The sequence below is a fragment of the Aythya fuligula genome, chromosome 4, assembly GCF_009819795.1.
Source record: "Aythya fuligula isolate bAytFul2 chromosome 4, bAytFul2.pri, whole genome shotgun sequence".
Taxonomy (NCBI): Eukaryota; Metazoa; Chordata; class Aves; order Anseriformes; family Anatidae; genus Aythya; species Aythya fuligula.
The window spans coordinates 51,296,929-51,321,177 of record NC_045562.1 but is presented as its reverse complement, the minus strand read 5'-3'; the positions used below and the strand labels follow the sequence as shown (position 1 = coordinate 51,321,177).

Here is a 24,249-nt window from a genome sequence, read left to right as displayed (position 1 = left end):
CTGATGAGATAAACCAGATTCTAATGAGACTCTCTAATTATTTTTAAAATACAGATGTTACATTTCTTTGCTACTTACATTGAATGTTTACAATTTATCTTCTTTTTAAGCTGGATTTTGATCTGCATACTACCCATATTGGTTAGCGAAGCCTCTGAAAATGCAATCATGTTAATATTAAAGAAATTCTAGCAGAGGGATACCCAGAGGGCCCCTATATCTCTGGCTACCATGTATTGTCCAGTATGTGAAACTGTGTGCTCACAACAAAAGACTGAAAGGAAGACAAACTCTGGGAGTAGTTCACCTACTCTCCAACTTCTTTTTTTCAGACTTCCCAAAGCAGAGCTACATCAAAAAGAAAATCCAAATTCATCATCTGACCACAGGATGTTTGGGAAAGAAAACAAAAGCAAGACAGAACATAAAAAAAAAAAAAAAAACACACAGCAGCAGCAATAACTCCTCTCCATTTTAAAGTTCTGCATAATACTGTTCATATAAACAAATACTAACTCTTAGAAATACTGATTGTATATGTTATAAATGAAGTCTTAATCTGAATTTAGTAATATTTATACAAGAAATATTCATAAAAAGTATAAAAGGCAAGTAAACAGCGCTGGGTGTGTGGGGAGTCTACGCTCCACCAACACGCACACACGAACATCAAACATTCTAAATATACAGAACATTGCTTTACATACTAAACCCGAGTATGCCTATAAATAGGTACAATCAGAAAAGGTAACAAACAATCCTTTAAGTTCCATGACTCAACAGTCTCCATTTTCCATTCCTTTTCTTGATTACAAACAAGTCTCAAATTTTCCATTCCTTTTGAACAATGTCTTGCTTTAAGTTGTCAAGCAACTCGGTCTTCAGGCCTTATGCATCTTCCCAGATCGAAGAACAGCATATCCATCTCCTTTTCAAGGCCAATAAGGCCTGGATCAAAAGGCACATCCAGGTCAGCAGGGGCATAACAGCAAAAGCTGTAGCAGCAGAGGGGCCCATGGCGTAGCAATCGGATCAGTAAAGGAGTCCACAGCTCCCTCACTGTCTGGCAAACCACATGTTTCTGACTGTGGTCCCATGTCTGAGGTCTTTAAGGCCTCAGAGACTGCTCACCAGGTGCTGAGCAGTCCCACCACAACCTTGTCGTTTTTAATTACAGAGTCCCACATCTTGTCCTCAATTTGGTCCCATATTTCAGGATCATAAACTGTCTGATTGTTAATAAGGAGAATAAGCTGTAAGGTTACCAGGACAGTTTGTTTCTAAGGACGTATGATTCCCCATAATGCACAGCTGCTTACCAGCGAGGGGCAGTTGTGTGCACGGGTCTGCTTCTCTCAGCTTGAACTTCTTTGCAGCTCCGGTGCGCCCATTTCCAGCAACTTTCTGTGTAAGCTTCTCTGAGCAGGTTCAGCCAAACTCAGCAAACTATCTCCAAGAGGCAATCAATGTGCCTGTTCCCGTTCTGGTCTCCGTTCTGCTAGCCTGTTCCTTTTCATTCCTTCTTTCTGCTTCTTTATTGATGACATAACTTCATTACATCGTGTTGCCTTTTTTTTTTTTTTTTTTTTTTAATATTGAGAACAGGCTCCCCTCTTATACCCTTCTCTCCACAGCAGTTCTTTTCAAAACAACTTTTTATTGGTCAAACAACTTTGAATATAACAGCAAACACCCAGAAACTTCCATGCCTTAAAGGCTGGAGAACAAGCAACCTGAGACTGCATGGAGTCTCCTGAATCATCCTTTTTTCCCTCTTAACACTTTTACATTCCTTATGGCCTCATAGTTAAGAGTTTAATGTTATCATCAACCACAGGGCTTTCCGACCCCCATGGCCACACTCCCAAATTTCCCCCTTCTTTAATATCAACCATTTTCTCGACACAAATTACCACTCCATATATAACATATAGTGTGTTTTGTTTTTGTTTTTTTTTTTTTTCCCCCCCTTAAAATACTTCAGACATTTTTCCTCTAACAGCTCTGTGCCATGCCTCCTCTTGATTAGAAGAAGCCGCCTAATTGGAAAACAAGTTTGTTTTAAGTAAATCTTCAAGGCACCATATTTATATTTGAATTCAGAAAAAAAAAGTTGCAAAGCAAGTAGGTATTTTTCTTGACAACCTAACCTGATGATTAGAGAAGTCAGAGGTGGGAGGTCTATATTCAGTCATTTGTTCTCTCTGATTTAAAGAACTGGCAACTTCTCCCTCCCACATAATTGTCCCAAGAATTAGGCCCACTTTCTAACACAAAGTTCCTGACAAATTCTGACTTCACACCATTTGTTGCTTTTCCTAACAAATAAGGAATAGTTTAAGTCAAATACAATTTGAGCTGCATTTTTATAGCAAGCCATCTGCATCTTCTGGCAGAATTATGCAATAAATTGTAGGCAGGACTACCGCTTTCTGTGAACTACAAAAAATTACAGCAAGTAACAGCAGCACATTTTGCTAAAAGATAAAGTTTTTATGAACATCATGGTAGAAGATAGGCAAACATTCCTTTGGCTTTTCTGCCAGCAGTATTAATGAAATTTCAGCTAGTGTGGCAGACCTAGTAAAAACCAGTGAGAGAAAATTTGTTTTCCTGCATTTCAATTTGTTTTTATCCAGCTCATTCAGTAGGGATGTAGCAAAAAATAAAATAAAACTGAATAAATAAGGCAGAAGCTGCATGCATTGAGGTCCCAGGAGACACCAACTTTAGTTAAATTTTCTTTAAGAAAATATATTCGTGGCAGTAGTCTTCCAAGCCCCAGGCAAAAACTTTCCTGATTTTAAAATGCTTAACTCCAGTGAGCAAGATAAAGGTGGTGCAGTGAATTTATCTCCTGTAAGTATAAATTTGAACGAGACTTGAAACAATGATCTTATTCCTGAGCAAGCCCCCACCATTAAGAGACTACTCAGGAAATCCACATAGAGAAAGATATTTCTTTGGTAACTCTTGACTTCCTGATACCTTTTTTTCAGTCTCTTTCATACCCTCTTTCTTTCAGCTCTTTTTCATACGATCAGTTATTCCTGCATGCAACTTATTTTTTTTTATTTTATTATTATTATTATTATTATTTATTTCAACTACTGAATTTCTTTTAAGGTGTTTAATTTCTCCTGGTACTGCATGTGACTTTTTTTGACCGCGAAGTCTATTCATATTTGTGTTTTTTCAAAGTCCTAATGTCCTTACACAGGAGGATTAAAAATGAGAGACCAGGGGTGGTAGTTTTTTTTTTTTTTGTTCCCCTTTTTTTTTTTTTTTTTGGGGGGGGGGGGGGGGGGGGGGGGGAGGAGGAGGGGTCTGCTTTTTAATAACCTTATGTTTTGAAGGCCCTCACCCGTAAATTTCAAGCATTATATCTTAATTTCAAGTTAAATTTCAACTCCATGCTTACTGCTTTTACATTTTTCTCCAAGTGCAACCATTCATCCAATCCCTTGCCCACCAAGTGGTCCATCTATAGAATTCAGGTCTCTCCAATTTAGGGACAAAAATGTCACGCCAGACAGTGTCAAAGTGACTTTACACAAGTCCAGGTATATTACATCAGTTGCACTTCCCTTATCCACCAACACTGTAACCCTGTCATAGAAGGCCACCAGATTTGTCAGGCGCGATCTGCCCTTAGTGAAGCCATGTTGTCTGTCACTTATCACTTCCTTATTTTCCATATGCCATAGCATAGTTTCCAGGAATATCTGCTCCATGACCTTGCCAGGCACATAGTTCAGACTGACTGGCCTTCAGTTCCCCAGGTCTTCCTTCCCCCCCCCCCCCCCCCCCCCCCCCCCCCTTTACAAAAATGGGGGTTATGTTTCCCTTTTTCCAGTCAGTGGGAATGTCACTGGACTGCCAGAACCTCTCAAATATAGCGGCTTAGCAATTTCATCCGCTAGTTCCCTCAGGACCTTTGGATGCATCTCATCCCATGGATTTGAACACCTTTAGGTTCCTCAGATGGTCACAAACCTGACCTTCTCCTACAGTGGGCACTTCTTCATTCTCCCTGTCTCTGCCTTTGGATTCTTTAAATTGGGTGGTATGGCTAAAGCCATACCTAGAAACTACCTTTCCTTCCCCCAAAACCCCAGTCATCTCCCTCTGCTCTCCATCCCCACCTCCCCAGCACTTGGTTTTCTTGGAAAGAGAAGGAAGCTGTGTTTTTTAGTCTCCCTGACTTCTCAGTGTAGACAACACATGGCTCAAAACTGTGAGGCAATCTGCTCTGAGTCTGGATGTATTCTCAGCTTTAACTCAATAAAATGTTTCATATGAAGTTTCTATGGATGCAATTCTTTAGGGACAGCACAGGGAGAGAGACCTGGTTCATCTCACCTACAATGCAAGCCTAGTTCAATCAGTTTGAATGGATTTTCTTTTGTACAACAGAAGAGGGGAAATAATTTGCATCTTCCTTTGCACACCCATGCGTGGCTGATTGTAATCCAGTCTCCTGTGCAATTCTTTGAGCTATGTTTGTGTAAGGAAGCACGAAATAGAAGGATTTGTTCCCCCCTGGACAAATTAAATCAATTCCCCTATTATGGACTAGTGCTAATGCACTGCCATCTAGTGTGGAAAATCAATATAACAAAAACAAACCAAAAAAATAAAGGTTCAGCAACATGGTAGATGAAATGCTATCAGCTTCCACCAAATGTTTTGAACATCCCATTCATAATATTAGTCACTCTTCTTTAAATATATATATATAAATGCTGCCTTTTATAGAAAACTGCTTGACTTGACAGACTGCAATGGCTTCCATTAGATTGTACTGTGTCAGGGCAGACAGGCTCATCAGAGCTCTTCATCCCTGTAGCCTCATTTGAAGTGACTTTGTAAAGCTAAAGATAAAATTTTACAGTATTTTAGTAAAAAAAAAATCTTGCTGTTAAAGAGTTTTTTCTTAATGAGCACAAACTTAATTTCAGACTTATAATTTCAAGGCTTTATTCTCTAACTCACAGACTATGAAAAGCACTGCATCTTAACAGATGGACTGCACAACCAGAGATCAGGGACTCTTCAGTTTTGTCTCTGCATTAACGGAAGATCTTCTCATCTCTTTCAAGAAGATTTCTCTCAATACAGCCCCAAGTTTCTGTTGTTTTGCATCCTGTGCAATTATCTACAATTGCTCAATGAGCACACAAAGGACCTGACCTGTTTTGCTTGGACCAACTTTGCACTGATGAAGTTATGTACAAATGATATAAACCAATAGCATATAGCATATAATTTTACAAAAACTGCAGATTTTTTTTTATAAAGACTGATTACCATAAATTGTTTCTCATTTCTGTAACTTGCTATAACCTCTACATTACCACTCCGCTAATCAAGAATTACTCAAGTAACACTGTAGTCTGCCTCTTTCCCAAACTATACCATGACAGTGTTATTTAACTGGTACAGATATTCCTCATCATCCCCACCACAACAAAATCCTGCTTTGAATCCAGGTTGAACCAATGTTTCTTAGAGTCCACATAGCTAGTTTCTGCATAAATTTATTTATTAAAATTATTTATTAAAATATAATCACTTTTTGGTCTCCAGTAATGCTGGAGAGATACTGTTAATTTGGAGGAGGGAAAAGAGAAAATGTATTTATGTGCCAGTGAGACTATTTTCCTATCCAATGAGGGGTGAAATGTTATAATCTTAAAAGAGAAATATGTGGATAGAAAATTCTGTATAGAATTTGGAAAGAAGAATTATAAAAAGCAGAATTACTTTAGCATAATCTTCTATAATGGATAATATAATTCTTATTTGATGTAGGATTTAGCACTACATACAATGATTGCTAAAATCAATAATTGTATTTTGATAAAATTTACATATAAATATAAACTGAACTAAATGCAAAGACTTCAAGAAGCTTTCACCCATGATGAAACAAATAGTTCTTAGTTTATGCAAAATCATTTAGGAATTCTTTTGTGCTACAAGTCATACAGTAAAACAAATTATTTCAACACTAAACATTCTAATGATCAGGAAGGATCAATGAGATATTTGTTTGACTACTGAAGAATGTATGAAAAAATAAAAGGCATACATGATATGGCAATAACATCCTGAAACATACTGGTGCAGCTATCTACTTCTTAGATGTTAATAAAAAAGAAAAAAAGCAAAGTATCTTGCCAAGAATTTAACTCCTGACAATAATTTTATAAGGGAAAATACTTTTCATAAAGTACTTTATTTGTATTCCTCTCAAACCACCACAATATGACTCAGAGTACTGAGCCAGGGTATCACATCTAGCTAATGCCTTTTCTTTAAACATTTATAGATAGTTAAATACAGATACAATATAAGATATATAGATTTAAGGTTATGACACATCAGATTTAAGAAATATTTGGAAATACTGCATTGATAATTTGTTACTGTAGTTTCAATGGTAATATACAAATAAAGGTAGAAGGAGAGTACTGAAAAGAGGTCACAGCACCAACATACACTAAGCTCCTCATTCGCATGATCATGCATAAATGAAAGGCTTTTATCTTTAAAATAAAAAGCAATTATCTGCCCCTCCAGGAAGAAAGGATGACAGACATAAACAGAGTTATGAGATCAATTAAACTCTGGAGATGAGCCTAAAAAGTCCTGAAATGAGGAGGCCAGCCCATGCAAATCACTGAGGGGTTAAACTCCACGGCTCACTGCATCTATGACATAACACCAACTTAAGCACAGAAAGTATCTACCAAAACCTCATGGCTGCGCTTCCTCAGGAACCCTTCCTTCCCTCTCTGCTATCGTGAGCAACTGGTCTATGCGTAGAATTGTCCTATCCTAGACAGAAGTTAGTTCTTTGCTGAGGGAAAGAAGAAAATGGAGCTCATAGTTTTGAATGTCTAGCAGTTTCTTCTAGGTATACTACAGCAGATATACTAACTAGCAGGTATACTAACAACAGAAGAAACCCATAATAAATTTCTTCTTTTGTCATAGACTGTACACAATCAAGACTTTTTCCTTTTCCATTAATTATTTGGATAATTAAAAACAACTTAAAAATACACACATTTAAACTCACTATAACTTGTAAGGCAAAAAAATGTAACATGACAACATTTTATTGGTAGCATCTTAGCATTTTATTGAAGATGCACCACAATGGAACATATGGTGGACATGAAGCCTTTAAACATCAATAAAAGGGAAAAAGTTCTAATGCATGTTCTTTTTTTCTTCACAATTTGTTAGTTTTTCATGCTGGTAAATCAGGCATAATGATAAAAAAAAAAAAAGACTTTCTAGCCACTAGAATACAAAACCACAAATACAACACTACAAAATCAAAACAGATATTTTCCCCCTGTGAGGTTTCTGACACATCCCTATTAGGCCCTGGATAACTTTAAAAATCCACTATATCTGAGGCATATCTTAGGAAGAAGGTATGAATTAATGAATCAGTACTTACAGATAGATTAATATAAATCCAGGAGAACCACTGAAAAGTAATTCAGCATGGTTCATGTTTGCTTTATGATTTGTTTCTTAAGTTTTCCAAGCCACCAAAAAAATTCTGCTCAGCACATTTTCAGTTACTATGTAAATTGACTCAAGCTGTGCTGGGGAAAAATACAGAGGCTGAAGAGCTCAAGCAAAAATATGTCACGCTAAAGAAACCAAACACCAATCAAAAATATAAAAATGAGGGAAATCCTAAAGAAATCCAAGGTGATCTGTCATATTTAAATTTTATAGGAGGTATCTATATCTCAAGAATGGCAATGAAAATGGTTAGAGATTTAAACAGTAGTGATTTAACTTTTTTTTTTTTTTTAACATGTTTCTCTTCAAGCAAAAGGTGATCAACTACCATAGTAATATCCAACATTAATTTTGTAAAATTTGTGTAAGGTACTTTCTTATTTGTGGCTTGTTCAACATTCTACGGTCTTGAATTTAAGGCAGAAAGTCCTGTAAAAAAAAAAAAAAAAATTTCCTGGAGTATTTGTTTCAGTTCAGACTAGAGGAAAGATACAGAAAAATAAGTAAAATGATAACTAAGTTCATGTTTTGAACCTTGTGACATTTGGAGCGATCAGAATTTAAAGCTCTCTATAATCTACTTCATTTACCTGCAGCAGTTCCAATACTAAGTTAAAACACCTAGCACAGAATCATAAGGTAATTGAGATGATCTCTAATCCAACATTCTGCTCAAAGCTTAAATCAAAAGGAAAGGTCTGACATCTATAAGTCCAGACCAGGTTAGCAGAACTTGATCCTGCTGAGTCTTGAAAACCTCCAGGTATGCCCAACATACACAGCATCACAGCACAGCCTATTCAAATACCTAAATGCAGGAGACTTTTTCCTTCTATCACGGAACTTGTAAGTCTATTAAAAAGCTCTAAAGCTGAGTGTTACACAGCTGCTACAAGTATTATGGAATAGTCTTAATTTACTGATTCATAGTCTAACACCACACACCTTCTTGGACAGCAATTACGGCAACCCATTCTGAACAACCAGTAATTACCCAGTAACTTGCAATAGCTTTGCTATACAACTACTTGATAATACAGTAAATAGCTTTTACCACTATTGCTGTTGTACAGTAGTATCACTGTTATAAACTGATTTAATTGAGCAAAATAATGACTGAGAGGTAAACACTAACAGAAAATTTTAAAAAGTGATTTTGGATAAAAATGTCGATTTCTGTATTGCTAAACCTCTAACATAACCACAGGATAAAGAAGAAGTCAAACAAGTACAGTTTATCACCAGTCATGAAGGTAAGAACCACTAAGTCTTCCAAACAAGCAACACAAACTTCAGGCCTTCTATTCCTACTGTTGACTGGTACTCAAACTGCAGATGGAAATTCTCCCTGAACTTGTCTGAATTTTCTGAAAATACATTCGAGACTATATGCGTTGATTTGGAGCTCAATTTTAGACTCATGCTATTCTCAAAAGTGATTAATTATATGGTTCATTAAAAAGGATATCTGTTTTTGCTGGTAGCCTCACTATTGATTAAAAGAATCATAGAATCATAGAATATCCTGAGTTGGAAGGGACCCTTAAGGATCATCAAGTCCAACTCTTTGACACCGCACAGGTCTACCCAAAAGTTCAGACCATGTGCCTAAGTTCACAGTCCAATCTCTTCTTAAATTCAGACAGGCTCGGTGCAGTGACCACTTCCCTGGGGAGCCTGTTCCAGTGTGCAACCACCCTCTCTGTGAAGAACCCCCTCCTGACGTCCAGCCTAAATTTCCCCTGCCTCAGCTTAACCCCGTTCCCGCGGGTCCTGTCACTAGTGTTAATGGAGAAAAGGTCTCCTGCCTCTCGACAACCCCTTACGAGGAAGTTGTAGACTGTGATGAGGTCTCCCCTCAGCCTCCTCTTCTCCAGGCTGAACAGGCCCAGTGACCTCAGCCGTTCCTCGTACGTCTTCCCCTCAAGGCCTTTCACCATCTTCGTAGCCCTCCTCTGGACACTCTCCAACAGTTTCATGTCCTTTTTATACTGTGGTGCCCAGAACTGCACACAGTACTCGAGGTGAGGCCGCACCAGCGCAGAGTAGAGCGGGACAATCACCTCCCTTGACCTACTAGCGATGCCGTGCTTGATGCACCCCAGGACACGATTGGCCCTCCTGGCTGCCAGGGCACATTGCTGGCTCATATTCAACTTGCTGTCTACCACGACCCCCAGATCCCTCTCTTCTAGGCTGCTCTCCAGCGTCTCATCGCCCAGTCTGTACGTGCAGCCAGGGTTTCCCCGTCCCAGGTGCAGGACCCGGCACTTGCTCTTATTGAACTTCATGCGGTTGGTGATCGCCCAGCTCTCCAACCTGTCCAGATCCCTCTGCAAGGCCTTTACGCCCTCATTTGAGTCCACAACTCCTCCAAGTTTGGTGTCATCAGCAAACTTGCTCAAAATACCCTCTATTATCTAAGTTATCTAAGAAGATAACTGTTTCCAAAAAGATGTATTGAAGATTAAAAAAATACATCTTCTCAAACTTCAGAGTATTTTTACTGTTTTCAGAAAATGCAGCGAAGCAACCCCCCAAGCTCCTTTAAACATTTCATGCATCTTAAGTGTGACAACACATATAGGCTTGCATGCAGTCACTTTGTCAATACTAATTAAAAATCAAGCGCTTTTACATAAGTCTAAAAAGCAAGTACTTTTTTTTTCCTAGATGTTTTGTTTCCAGGTTACCTACTGCTTATAACACTTTTTTTTTTATTCTCCATATTTTGTACATTTAAATTTAAAGAATATTTGGATCAACGTTACTAAATTAAAGATTGCAATTAAGTTTACACCATTTCAGCAGCACCATTTAAAAAGCTCAGATAACGTGCTTTGTCACTGAATAAACATTTGCTAGGTATCTCTTGCCTTCCTGGTGTCTTTGACCAGAAACCCTTGCTTTTCATGTATAATAATAACTCAAGAAGTTATTTCTCATTTACTTTGTGTCATAAGAAGTTCATGAAATTACATAGAAGGAGGGGGGGGGGGGGGGGGGGGGGGAAGCCATGAGTCACTGCCCTGGGATTTCAAGGCTCTGAAGCAATCTTGTGATGGTGGCCTGCCATGAGTCCTTGGAGGACTGGAGGACACAGCTCTTGGCTTCTCTGCTTGTAGTCCCAGAAAGCAGACAGTCGCAAATTCCTTCCACCCACTGCTTCCAGGCCTGGCTTTAAGGACCCTGGCCACACACGTGGGACTCCTGCACAGGCCAAAATCCTGTATCAGGCCCAGGACCCCCAGCAAGGCCACAGCAAGGACAGGCTCCAGCTCCCCAGAGCCCAGCCTGGGCCCCTGCTCAGCCCACCTAGCCAAAGACACCGAGAGGCCCCCACATATTTTTGGCAGCATTGACCCACATCCAGCTCGCCCCTAACATGCCACATCCATCAGACCAAACAACTAAAGCCTCTGAATAGACCCAAACATATACTTGCACAGACCACGCAGGCTTTATTCATCACCTGCACAGCAAGAGGATTTAGGAATAAAGCACTGCCAGAGCTCAGCCACCAGGGATGTGATTAGACAGGCAGCATTTACCCTAATCTCTTCTACAGCAAGTGCCTTCTTCTTCCTGTAATTAAATGTGATCACAGATGCAGTTATTTAGGGGCATAATTTCACCAATTTAGACACCAAACTACTTCCATTGCAGGTGGAAAATGCAAGTAATGAAAGGGTGTGAGTGAAAATGTGAGTGTTTTTATGACTGGAGGCCAGGCTGATGGCTAATGATCATATGAATATATATAATCTTGGCAGGTTATGGGATTAAACAGAAATTCAATCAGTACTCAAAATGTCACATACTAAATAACCCATAAATGTCTGAAAAGTTTGTATCTTTTATCTTATGGAGTTAGTGTTATTCTAAAGCTTACAGATATTGTTATCTGTTATTCTCAGTTTTTGGAGGGTGGGGGAGATGATAGACAAAATGTATATCCTTAAGCTATCTCTGTCTATAACATTTAGAAATGCTATATTCATTTATTATATCCCCAGAGAGAAACTGACAGCATGAAAAGATTTCATGTGAAAAAAAAAGAAAATGGTCAGAAATTGATGTTTGAGTTATGGTAAAACTGAAACAGGTAGCAGCTATGTGTAGCTTTCTAAGGAATTGCTAACATAGAAAATTAAACTCTACAGGTATTAGTAAAGTAAGAATTGCAAGCGGGATTACAAATTAGTGTTCATAGTTACATTCCTTTCACATTTTTTGTTATTGTTTTAATATGATAAGGCATATGCACATACAGAGATACCGACAGTTCCTGCTCTCAAGAACTGGTTCTGAAAATGGATGCTACTGAAAAAGGAAGGTGGGGAGGGGGGATAGATGCCAGAAATTTGGAAACAAGAGGACAGATCCAATCTTACTTAAACACCTGCCCTATTCTGTCTTGCACCATATACAGCTGAATTGTTTTGATATTTTTTCCGGAAGTCCAAGTAGCTTCAGTAATATTGATCACACTCTTACAAGATTGCATGCAGTTATTTTTAGAAGGATGGAATGAGTGGTATTTTTGTTCCTAAACACTGGAAAGAGACAAAAATAGGTGAAAAGGCAAGAGTAGCCATGCCTCCATTTTGTTTCAGATCAACTAAAAAGTCACAGTAGGCATTAACAACATAAATAGAAACAGCTGTCTACGAACAACAATACTGAGAAGTTACTGGCTGTAAATGGGTGACTTAAGAAAAAGGGAAAGAAACTGTCTTTATTAAGAAAGACTAGCAGAAAATGTTCAGCTTTAATGTGTAGACAATACAGTGGAGAAAGACAACCCCGATAAATTTTCCAGACTTACTTTATCTGCCTTCTAACACTTATGTAGTTTGTTTTCATATTATTTAGTATTCATGAATTCCAATGAGAACGAAAGAACCTTGGATTAAAGACCACAAGCATTACAGAATACTTCTACTTACACATAATAGATATTTATCATTACTCTGGAAGTTTTGCTGGTATAGTGGTTTTAGTGGGGATTTGATTAATAGGCAGGAAAAAAAAACATCTTGTTCTAATAAACTGTTTTTAAGTTATGAAAACATATTGAAAAGAACTATATCATACCTATTTATTTGTATAATGGGTATAGATGTAATTCTGTACCTCTTTAAGATCAGTCATTCTTAAAATATATTCCACTATATACAAATATTGACACTACCCCTTTTTTATGATAATTATAAAGGGTCAATAATGCGTATACTTCACAGACTCTCCAAGTTACATTCATGCTCTAACTCAGCTATTACAGAACACAGTTAGGAAGGAATAAGTCAATTTCTCTTTTGTCTTTTGATATTAGAAATACTGTGAATCTAAACTTTCAAAATCTTTAGCTAAGCCCATGTTTTTTCACTGAAACTAGATATAGTTGGAAAACAAAACCAAACTTGCATGTCCTGTCAATAAGGCATAATAGTTTAAATACATGGACCAGTGCATACCACTACCAAACTTTCATCTTGATGTAACTTGTATCCAGCCTACTCAGAGCAGGGTAAGAAATCTACATGAAAACTTTAGATCTCCAGTTCTGGAGCAAGTGGTGGAATTGAGGCAATTAGCTAAACAGAAAGATGAAGGAAATATGCAAAGCATGGGGGAAGGAGAGAAAAAGACAAATAGAAAAAAAGATGAGCAAGTCTAAGATGAGAAGCAAATATGGAAGTAAGCAGCAAACAGCCAAAGGTGGAAATGTTTAATGAACATCCTCTGGATATATGTACGTCAAACAAAAAATGAAAATCAGCCCTAGAGACTCTTACATCTCTCCAGGACGGGGGAAAAATTAAAAAATAAATAAATTCTACTTTTACTAAGTGACTTAGTATCCACTGAGCCCACGTACAGTTGTTTTTTCATATACAGCTTGCCACCAAGTAAGTAAATGAAATCAAGACAAGGAAAAGTGTCCAGATCTTCCAAATGAAAATTCTTCCTCTCAATAAGTTCGTTTATTCTGGGAAATTGCTTATTTGTGCAAAAGGATAAGAATGCCTTGTGTTTGAGCATTTAAAATCATACTGCACATGTCCACTTTAATTCTTTTGTACCTTAAACTGTGACCATCAGATAGGATGGACATGGGTATTTCATTAGTAATCTGAATAAAGAAAGGAGCTTGCTAACTCTGCTGGGAAAAAAAACTTTGAATCATGAACAATATTGCCAGATTATATACCTCTGAGTATCACTAACCATGTATGTATACATGATACACATACCTATATGCATATAGACATGCTTGCATTAGAATTTAGACATAAATTTCTTCTTCTTATTTAACAAATATAAAACGCTTTACAGATATCCAACAAAATATTTACTGGTTAAAAGCCTCTGTAATGATAGCACACTTTAATAACTTCCATGGAATATGCTTACGTAGTTATAAACCTTGAAATAACCTATGAATATCCTTGTTCAAAGATGTATATACACAACAATTTCACTATTAACCTATGTTGCAGAAGTCTGTTTACAACAAAATGTGACAAGAGTCCCTGAGCACCAACTCCTCTCTCTCTGGGAGTATTTGTTAATACTACTAAAGAGTAATTCCCAGTGAGGATGAAGAAGAAAAGATACAAAACACATCTGAAGGTTTTAACAAATAAATAATATATTGCCTGATTTCGTTTCTGAATCACATCTTTGTGCTAATGCAAAGAGAATATCTCTATATATTATGTACAGTAAGACTAAATGCATGCTAAATGAAAACCTGGAATATTTAATTTCATTAATAAAAAATAATGACAGTGTTGATTTCTTTTTAGTTCTTCATCCCTCTCCTTTTCCCCCAAAGGAAACATGCAGCATATCTACTTCTATGCATTAGTTACTCTTGCTGTATGTACTTGCACTTTGGATTGAGTTGTTTGTCTCTGGATTTATTCATAGTGTTGTAAAAGTGTTGCAGAAGCCCCTTCAAAAGGAATTTCTATTACTTTTTTACTCTATAATCCATTCTGGTTTTCCTTATTCACTAAGAGCATATCATGGAAACAGAAAAGAGGTCGGGCACAGCGTACAGGAGCACTACAAAGCAAACCTGACAAGCACACACAGCCCAGAGGCAGCAGAAGCTGCCTGGAGGCAGTGGCAATCCCCTGAGGCAGTGGCTCCTGTCTCTTCGCCTCCTTTACTCAGAGCCCCTGCAATAGAGTTCAGGAATATGAGAACAATGAGAAAGGGAACAACTGAATTTTGACCAGGCGAAATGATGATGATGAATGAATCACTGTATTAGCCAGAGCTGAACAGTCCTCCCACTGCTTATGGCCTGTCTGGCACCCATAGGGTAAAGAATGGATAAACACATTGCTCACAACCTTGGAAAGACAGTACCAAGACAGAAGTCATACCATAAATATGAAATAATATTTGCTTAAACATTTTCAAACCATTGTATTCATCACTAAAAACGTGAAACATTTATCGACACCACTGTGTTACATGTGTGGTGAAGTCCTGAGAAGATTTAGAGATGTGATTACATAAATGGAATGACACCTTGCAGCTAGATGCACACTTTCATTTAAATGTCTTCTGAAACTCAACTGTTAAAATGTAACAAACATAAGTTTTGGTATCACATTCTGATAAAATGCAACCAAAATTGAATGGTTGCATTCAATTCTTTTACAAGTGCCATGAAAATTATAAATCCTCCTTGCTTGCCTCCTGCCAGGATTTTGTGTACTAGGAACAATTATGACACTAAATAATTACTCACGTAGTTTTAATTTCACTTTGATGTGAAAGACTAGTGCAAGGCAATTTGGTGCTTTAGTCCCAGTGAAGGTCTATCTTGCAGCTGTGAATGGGGCTGGAGTGTGAGTTTCACATGCTGTTTATGACTAATCCCATTTAGGTTAAAAAAAAAAAAAAAAAAAAAAAAAAAAAAAAAAAAAAAAAACACAAACCTGAGCAATCCTTAATGTGTATGAGGCAAAAGCTAAATATACAAAGGTCATTACTGATTTAAAAATAAAAGAATAGAAGTAATACAAAATAATTAAAGAGATGTACTTAAACTCTACTGAGAATGATAATTTCATTTCAGACCTGGCACTTTTTTCTCCTAACATTTAGTTAATATATGAACTTTAATTAGAATATAAATTACCCCTTCTCAAAGAGAACATGCAGTTTTATCAAGCTAGAGTGAACAACCTCCCCAGGAAATCCATCATGAAGCATTTGATTTGCTAAAGAAAAATGAAGTTTTGCCAGGTAATTTTTTTTAAAGGATTTTCCATTGGGCTTGTGGCTCAATTTAAGAGCCATGATTTGAGAGTGCCATTACTATTCCTGCCACTTTAAGTAAGAAAAGTCTAGCGATGAGAAATGAAATAAAGTCATCCTCAAATACAAAAATATCAATACCTGCTTGCCAAGTAAAGATGTTATCTGGTATCGTGACTCCAGCTTTCCTCAACAATTATATCAAGTCAAACAACCCCCAACCAAATAATCAGCCCATAGTGTAGAAAAGCTCTGTAAGTGTGACCTTGGACAACTTACATGACTCTGGCAGTAGAGTAATCCAAAAGCGGAGATAGAAAATGGAGGGCATGTTATTCACATCTCCTACAGTGACACCAAGAATGTGCCTAGCTGCTGAGAGAACACAGAGCAATGCTGGCTGGGAGCTGTACCAGGCACCATGTTGGTCCTGGCCACCCCACAGAAGTGAAATGCATGTATACCACCCTCCATACTTTCCTTCTTTGTCCTAGGGACCTTCCTCAGCAAAAACCTCACCCTTAAACAGATAGCACACCAAAATGTGACTGATTATTTCTGGATGGTTTGTTCAGGTCATGATGATGTTCAGCTGGGTGAACATCATCATGATGGGTGAAGAGTGCCCTTCTTAGGCTTAGGTTAGTAGAAACCACTTCAGTCTTTCCTCACACCCATAACATTTTATCTTTGAGAGTTGGCTGACAGGCTTTTCATTTCTAGGGAAATATGTTTAAATGCAGAACTGTGGCAGAAAGAGGATAACATGAGTATTGTTGAGCTCCCTCTTTGTGCAGCACTCAGTGAATTTTTGCACACCACACAAATTCTCATCACAGCATAATGAATTCCGTATTTGCTGCAAAGGAGAAAAGCAGCAGTGAAATTACCAGCCATATCACACTGTGAAAGCAAATATGTTTCAAAATATATTTTATTAGCAGTAATGTTTTAATTTTAAATCACGATGTTGGAACGGTATACTGTGAAAAACTTTTGCACACAAATTCTGCACTTGAACAGTAGATAACTAGAAATTCATGTTGACAATAAAGGAAAAAAATAAGATATGATTTGCTCATTCCACTGTCAGAATGTAAATGTTTCCCTGCAACCACTGTCATAAATCCTTGAAAATGCATGAAGTGATCTGACACCAAGAAGCAGTTTTCCTGCAAAATATTAGGAAACCAGCAAAGTCAGCTTCTCCAACATTGTAACTTCATTCCCAAGCAATGCATAAGAAGTGTAAGTCTGGAATAGTTATCAAAAAAAGTATATTTCCATTTCTGAATACCAGAAATAACAGCTGCTTGTATCAATGAATCTGTTACTCATCTAATAGTGATCCTAGTATATAATACCAGGACAGATGTTTCCTCTGATAATCTCCAATTTTCCTTTTAAAATACGGTGCAACAGTCCCAATCCCCAGCTCCACACATTAAAGTGGTTATACAGTACTTAAACATATAACTTTATTTTAGTAAGAGCAGAATGTGGATGTAATGATTCAAGTTCAATCATAAATCATTGTATTGAGTCTTGCATACTTCTACTTGAATTTAAGAAAATCAAAAGGTTCCCAGTATCATTTTTAGAGCAGTGTCTTCACACACTAGCTGTAGAGAAACTCTGGTTTTCATTATTTATTGAAAAGAAGAATTTGTTCTAATTCCTTTTTAATTTCGCATCTTTAAAAAAAAAAAAAAATCAGTCCCTGAAATTGAGTCTGTAGATTGAAATGATGACTGAAATTAGAACACCAATTTCAGTAGCCTAGATTATTTCACTATGTCAAGTGGTGGCATAAGGAAAATATTTTCATAATAGTGATTTATGACTGTATGCTTTGATTCATCCTTTTATGTTCAGTGACGTGCATTTTGGAAGATGACAAGACAAAGCATATCCTATTACGCTTATATTTTTAAACAATATTAGAGTTAACTGGACTAATAAACAGATCATCATGAAGTTTTATGTCAATTTGCCAAAGTCACAACTTACAAAATCACTCTTAAATTTTAAAGAGCTTCACACAATAGTGACCAACATTTCTAGATTCTGATACTGTCAGAAATCTAAAGCTTTCCTACATCACACCTGTGATGCAGGGAGACATGATGGATCAAATCCACCAAGAATACCCCTCAAATATTTGAGACTCCGATTCAGGCTCAGAAAAAAATAGCCCACCTTAACATTCCACAGAGAAGCAATATCCTTATTTTACTTTTGGTTTAGTCTCCTTTCTCTTCTAAGCCTAGTAATTTCTAGGTATACATCGCATACGTAAAAAGGTTAGTTGAAAAGAGTATCCCAAGACACTCCATGTAGCAAAAACACTACCAAATAAATAGTGATGGATGAAGAGCAGCTTGGCATTGCCACAGAAACCACCCACAGAATGGATCTCCTTACACTGTTCCCTCAGAGCAGTTTAGGGTTACCTGCCAACACACCACCCCCTAGCTATCCCAGTGGGATGATGAACTGGATTTGGCATTTACAGAACAATTAACATCTCAATCTATTTCACTTATGTTTTTTCACCATGTTTCAATTATCACCTTCTGTTTTCTTCTCCTCTGTATTACAAAGATCCAAACAATGAGGTGTTGGTATGGTATTTTGTTTACTTGTTTGTTTTGGGGGTGAGTGTTGTTTTTTGTTTTTTTTTTTAATTGCTTCCAACAGATTATTCCCCTACTGATTATGAAATTATTAACACTTGTTTATGACAATTTCCACAGAAACCAGTGTAATCTCTGCATACTGTGACCAAGCAGAAAATAAGTGCCATAAATTCACTCAAGTGTCACCCATTACGAATAAAAATAGGCACGGAAACAAAATGTCACGTGAAACAGGGATACTGAAACAGAATACAACATTTTTTTCATGAAATATTACTGTCTTCTTACAGTATCCATGTCAATTCAGAGTGGATAGCTTCCAGCTGAGCATGATGCTCTCAACACCCATAAGTCAGATTGTGTAGCAGATGTTAAATGTAAAATCCATTAAGACCAATTAGATTCTACAGAAGAAAAAAAAATATATAGTAATAGCACGCACTGGCAATTCTACATTACACAATAGCACCAAGAGATACAGTGAAGTACAAAAGAAAAGCTTAAAAATGTAAATTACACAAAATCCTTACAAAGAGACCTACTAACAGAGGGCTTGCTAAGTTGTCTGCAGCCATGTGAAGTACGGTCTCCTTGCTTCTGGTCTCCCATCTCCACCTACATGGAACTTTTGTGAGGACTATTACCAACAGGTAATTAACTAAACAGTGGTCCACATGATGGCCTGAAACTAATGCAGCAAAAGAGCTTGAGCCTCTTTCCCAAACTGCAGACATGTTTCACACTGTATTAACAGGACCAAATCACTCTCTCATGGGCTAAGGTCTGTAAGCTTTAATAGCCCTAGTTAGTCTTCAGGATCTGAGCAAGTATAGCTCAGAGCTGAGCTATTGGGGGAGAAAAAAAATGAAAAGTGATGCACTCTAGTAGAGCCCTTTCAATACCACATTAAAAGCTACCAATTTTATCAGCCATTAGGAGAGAGAGTTTGTAATAGATACATGGAACAGATCTGTTGAGCACTTTCCAGAAATGAGCCATCAATATGTAGTAATTGTGGAGACAAATGAAGCAGTCCCTGCATAGGTGATAGTTTGCACACCACTGGAGGCAAATAATATATATATATATATATTTTTTTTTTTTTAAAGAATTATGCATGCTAAGAAAGCGCATCTCTCTATGTGTCAGGACATGTTACCAAAGTCTGAAGGATCATCTCAAACAACCCCTGGTTCTTGAGTCAGAGTTGAATCAACTAATCCATCCACTGATACTAAGCAATCTAAAAACTAACTAAATTATGTTTAGTACCCAAAGTGAATTTCATCTGCCACAACATTTCAAAAAGTGGAATTTATTTTCTTAAAAAGTGAGATTGTTTTTTTAATTCAAAATACAGAAGATAGAGATATACTAGAAACAGACCTGAAATCCATTTCCCCAAGCAGAGACTAAAGGCCACCTTTGGCCTTCAAATGTTCCTTAGTAGCTTGGGAAGAAACTCATTCAGCTTGTCCTGATCTAAGGCAATGGCTACAATGTGTATATCCTCATGTATTTTTCCACACCTCCAGAATTGTCCACAAGTCCTCTGGAGAAACAGTTAGAGAGAAAACTGTGTGGCTGCTATAGAATTACAAACCAACAACTAATATAGCTGCTGGTAGCAGGTGCTCATGATGTGTACAAAGCTGTGTTTATGTGAGCAAATAAACAAATATGGTCCTGGCAAATGGTCTTGGAGAGACCACAGCCAGTAACTTTGATCAGTCTTCTCCCCCCTGGTATATAGCAGCAGGGCAGGCTTTTAAGGTTTGCTGTCCCTTCAGTGGGTTCTTATGCAGGAGACAGAAACTACAGAAAGCACCCAATCCACCCAGAGCCCTCCATTATAAAGCATTGTTTTATCAGAGATCTCCATCAACTGGACATTTAAGTCAGTTAAAAAGAAAAATAATCCCTAAGGCATTACTTCAGACATCGTGCTCTGCCTGTTTCTCTTCTTATTTGGATTTTTTTTTCTTTGTTTATTTTTTAAAGTTATCTCAGCATTGCTACGTTTTGGAAGAATCTATCACATAATCATACAGAAATTTATAAAATTACATTAAGCAGAGGTTGCCAAACTAAGCTACGAAAAATAAAACCTATTCCCCTTCTTTTAAGCCTACTTTAGCTCAGCCATTGTTTGCAACCAAGAGTAGGGGTAAATAATAATATTAGGCAAAAACTGAAGTTTTCAATTATCAAATTAAGTAATTAACTACCTGTTTTACTTGTTATAACACGATAAACTGGAAGCCAAAAAAATAAATAAAAAGAAATTGTGGTGTACGACATCTAATTCATCCCTGGCATGATTCCACATAAATCAGTGGCATTACACTGGGGATTAATTTGGAATGCTGATCTGAATTAGAGCACTGTTCTATACAGCAACCTCATCATAACACACACACAAAAGAATCCAAAACATTGTAAGCATCACAAATGCACACAAATAATTAGGCACCCAAAAAATCTATGTCTGAGCAAACAGAATAGGCTATTTCATAGTCTTGATAACAACAGTAAGGAATTTCTACTATTTCGAAAATTAGGTCCCTCTTTTTCAGAAAGGAAAATTAATTAACACATATTTTACATGATTAAGTCCACACAGAAGAAAGTAAAGCCCCTCTGACAACTCAGTTTTTACATCTCCTAATCAGATATGACCAGCTTGATGGGTTACATAACGAATCTTCAAAAGCTGTTTTAATACAGTTTTGAATACTGAAGAACTGAAGTTTGTTCACCAAAGAGTGGTCACCACCTAAATATCATCGAACTATTGAATGAATTTCTCTTCCGAAAAGAAAGCCATTCACATCTCCCTCCTCTACTAAATCCTGTGCCCAAGTCTGGTTTTGCACACAAAACAGGTTGCTTCTGTTTAGCCGCACTCCTGGTGAGGTTTGGGGTTGTGTATGCCACCCAGGGACAGATAGATAGATGCTCAACAAAAGCTCTCCTCCTGCCCTCAGGCAGCAGGAGACCACACAAAGGTAGAAGGAACAAGACAGGGGATGGAGAACAGCAGGGCTCTCTTAACTCCCCAAACACACCAGTAAGGTTTAAGGCTAACCTCTGCCTTTCAGATACAAATCTCTGCCAAGGGCTGGTGTTTTCCATCCAGCTGCTGTTTCAGCAGTCCAAACCCCTGCTCTACAGAGGGCTGAGTACTTTGCAAGATAGAAACACAGCATTCTCCATCACTTGATTCCCCTATTTGCGAGTGACCCGCAACCTTTAAGGCTAAGCAGAGCCAACAAGCAGAGTTACTTAAGAGCTGTGTACACACCACAGAGCTTTTGTGTATGCATTTGGGTTTTTTCCTCCCTTTGAGCCAGGCTCCTTCTTGTTCCCCAGGACGTGGCTCTGCCCTCGCTGCCCTCACCAGGAGCGCACCCGCTGCCAGCAGCGTGCTTACTCCGCAGCTAACGAGAGCTGAAGGCGATGTTGTAATGAAATATTAAAAACCCTTCCTCTCTCCCAGCTCCAGCGGCGCAGTCCCCACACCATGGAGCGGCACAGCCAGCACTGGGACCCGCCGCGATGCCCCTGGGGGAGACCCCGGCACGGGGCAAGGGGGCTGCTCCTCCCCGGGGTGCATTCACTTCCTACTAAAAGGTGCAAACAGCCCCGATTTCTCCAACTGGGTCTTGGGGGGGGGGGAGGGAAGGAACTGCTCCCGTCGGCACTCCAGAGACATCAGGCATCCCCGGGCTCCCCCCCTACACAAAGTACTGTGGCAGTGACAATGCTTAAAGAGGGGTCGCAGCCCCCTTTTTCCCCCACCTGCACGTTGCTGCGGGACAACAAGGTGTTTTTAAGGGTATTTTTAAGGGGTTGGGGGCAACAAGGTGCTTTTGTTTTTTATTCAGGGTAGTGGGGAGGCAGATTTAAGCAGACACCGCTGCGCACCCACCCCGGGGGCAGCACTTACTGAAGAAGATGTACTCGGTGTAGCTGCTCCAGATCTTGTCGTCCCTGTACTGGTTGATGAAGGCGGCGGTGCCGGTGGAGTTGCAAGCCACCATGTGGAAGCCCGCCTCGGAGAGCCGGTCGAAGGCTTGCTCCAGGTAGGTGAACTTGAGGTAGAAGCGGGAGGTGTACTTCTCGGGGGGGCGGTCGGGGTCGCGGCTCTCGTTCAGGGTCTCGCCGAAGACCTCCTTGGCCAGGGCGATCCTGCCGCACACCATGATGCGGGCGACGCGGCGGAACTTGGCGTCCGCCTGGTTGTCCCGCACCGTGGTGTAGGAGCCGCGGTAGCCCACGGTGAGGAAGCCCGAGCGCTTGTCCAGCGCCGCCCGCTGCAGCCGGTCGCTGCTGCCCTGCGAGTTGCTGTCCTCCAGGTCGCTCTGGCAGCCCTCGTCGTTGAGCGAGCTCTGCTTGGTGACCTTGGGCGACAGCAGCTTCACCAGGTCGCCCAGCTGGAAGTACTCGGCCTCCCGCAGGAGCCGCTCCTTCTCGGGGAAGTGCTCGGGCAGCGCCAGCTGCTTGTCCCGCAAGTAATCCAGCACGTACCTGAAGAGGAAGCCGTCGCGGTCGATGAAGAAGCGCGCCCGGCTGTCCCTGGGCAGCTGCCGGGCCGCCGCCGGGCCGCCCCGGCAGGGCGAGAACATGGTGGCTAGCGTGCTGTCCGGGACACTGAGCAGCGTGGAGTGCCTCGTCACGTACACCTGGCCCCCCACGTTCAGCTCCACCACCTCGGGGAACGGCGAGCCCGACGGCCCCGACACCATGTCGCTGATGGGCAGGATGCTGCCGCCCGCCTCCTTCAAAGCCATGGCTGCGAGCGGGCGGGCGGGCGGCCGCGAAGGAGGGTCTCCCTCCTAAAAAAGGCGGCCTCCCTCCTTCCCTCCCTCCCTGCCTGCCTCCCTCCCTCCACCCACCCCACCCCTCCTCCTTCCCCGCCGCGCCCGGAAGCGCCTGGACGGAGCCGCCGCTCTCCAGCTCCGCCGCGGGGCGCGGCGCCGGCCCTCACCTGCCCCGCGGCGCCCCCTCGCTGCCCCGCCGCCGGGACGGCCCTGCCTGGCCCTCCCCTGCCCGGCCCCGCCCGGTCCGGCCCCGCCCGGCGGCGCGGGGCTCGCAGCAGCCCTGTCCCCGCGGCCGAGCAGCCCCCGCAGCCGGCTGGCACTTGGCGAAGCGCTGCCAAGCACGGCCCAGGGGAGAGCCAAGCCCCTAGCCCGGCTCCTCCCCTTCGCCTCGGCTGCTGGGTGGCTTTTTTGGTTCGCTTCGGATTATTTTTATTTATTTCTTTGTTCCTCCCGCTTAAAAACCTCTCAACCTCTCCCCCAGATCCTTCTGTCTCCCATACGCTGCCGCGCCGCTCGGCGCTTGCAGAGTTTCACAGCCAGAATGACGGTGGTCCGTCCAAAAGTAGCATCCAGCAGGGTGCATATGACAACATATTTCAGCGTATAATCAGCACGCCTTCACCGCGAGGGAAGGGGAGGAATTTAATTGAGGGCATCAAAGAAACGGGTATTCAGCCGTGCCAGTGGTATGGCTCTGACAGGCCGTGTTGGCACGCAAACGCTGCATGCATCGTGCTGCTGCTTCGCTGGGGCACAGCGTGCTGGGGTCTTGATTTTCAGAGCACTGTGGTAGAAGCTCAACATACTCTCTTGCTTCACAACAGAATTGGGGTGATTCAAAGCAGAAAAGAAACTCAGCTGCCACCAGGATCCAGATGCCAAACGCAGATTTTGTCTTGAAACACATCACCATCTGGATTGTTGGCTGTGTAACAACTACATTTGTACTCTAT

The 24,249-nt window shown here is 40.1% G+C and overlaps 1 protein-coding gene across 1 annotated transcript in view; it reads right to left on the bottom strand.

Annotated features, from left to right (window-relative positions):
• Positions 1-23,338, bottom strand: part of KCTD8 (potassium channel tetramerization domain containing 8) — a 92,957-nt gene extending 69,619 nt beyond the window's left edge. Inside the window, exon 1 of the mRNA XM_032186675.1 lies at positions 22,423-23,338. Within this exon, the coding sequence (XP_032042566.1) occupies positions 22,423-23,266 (844 nt within the window). The 5' untranslated portion in view covers positions 23,267-23,338. The remainder of the gene's footprint in view (positions 1-22,422) is intronic.
• Positions 23,339-24,249: the final 911 nt, after the last annotated feature.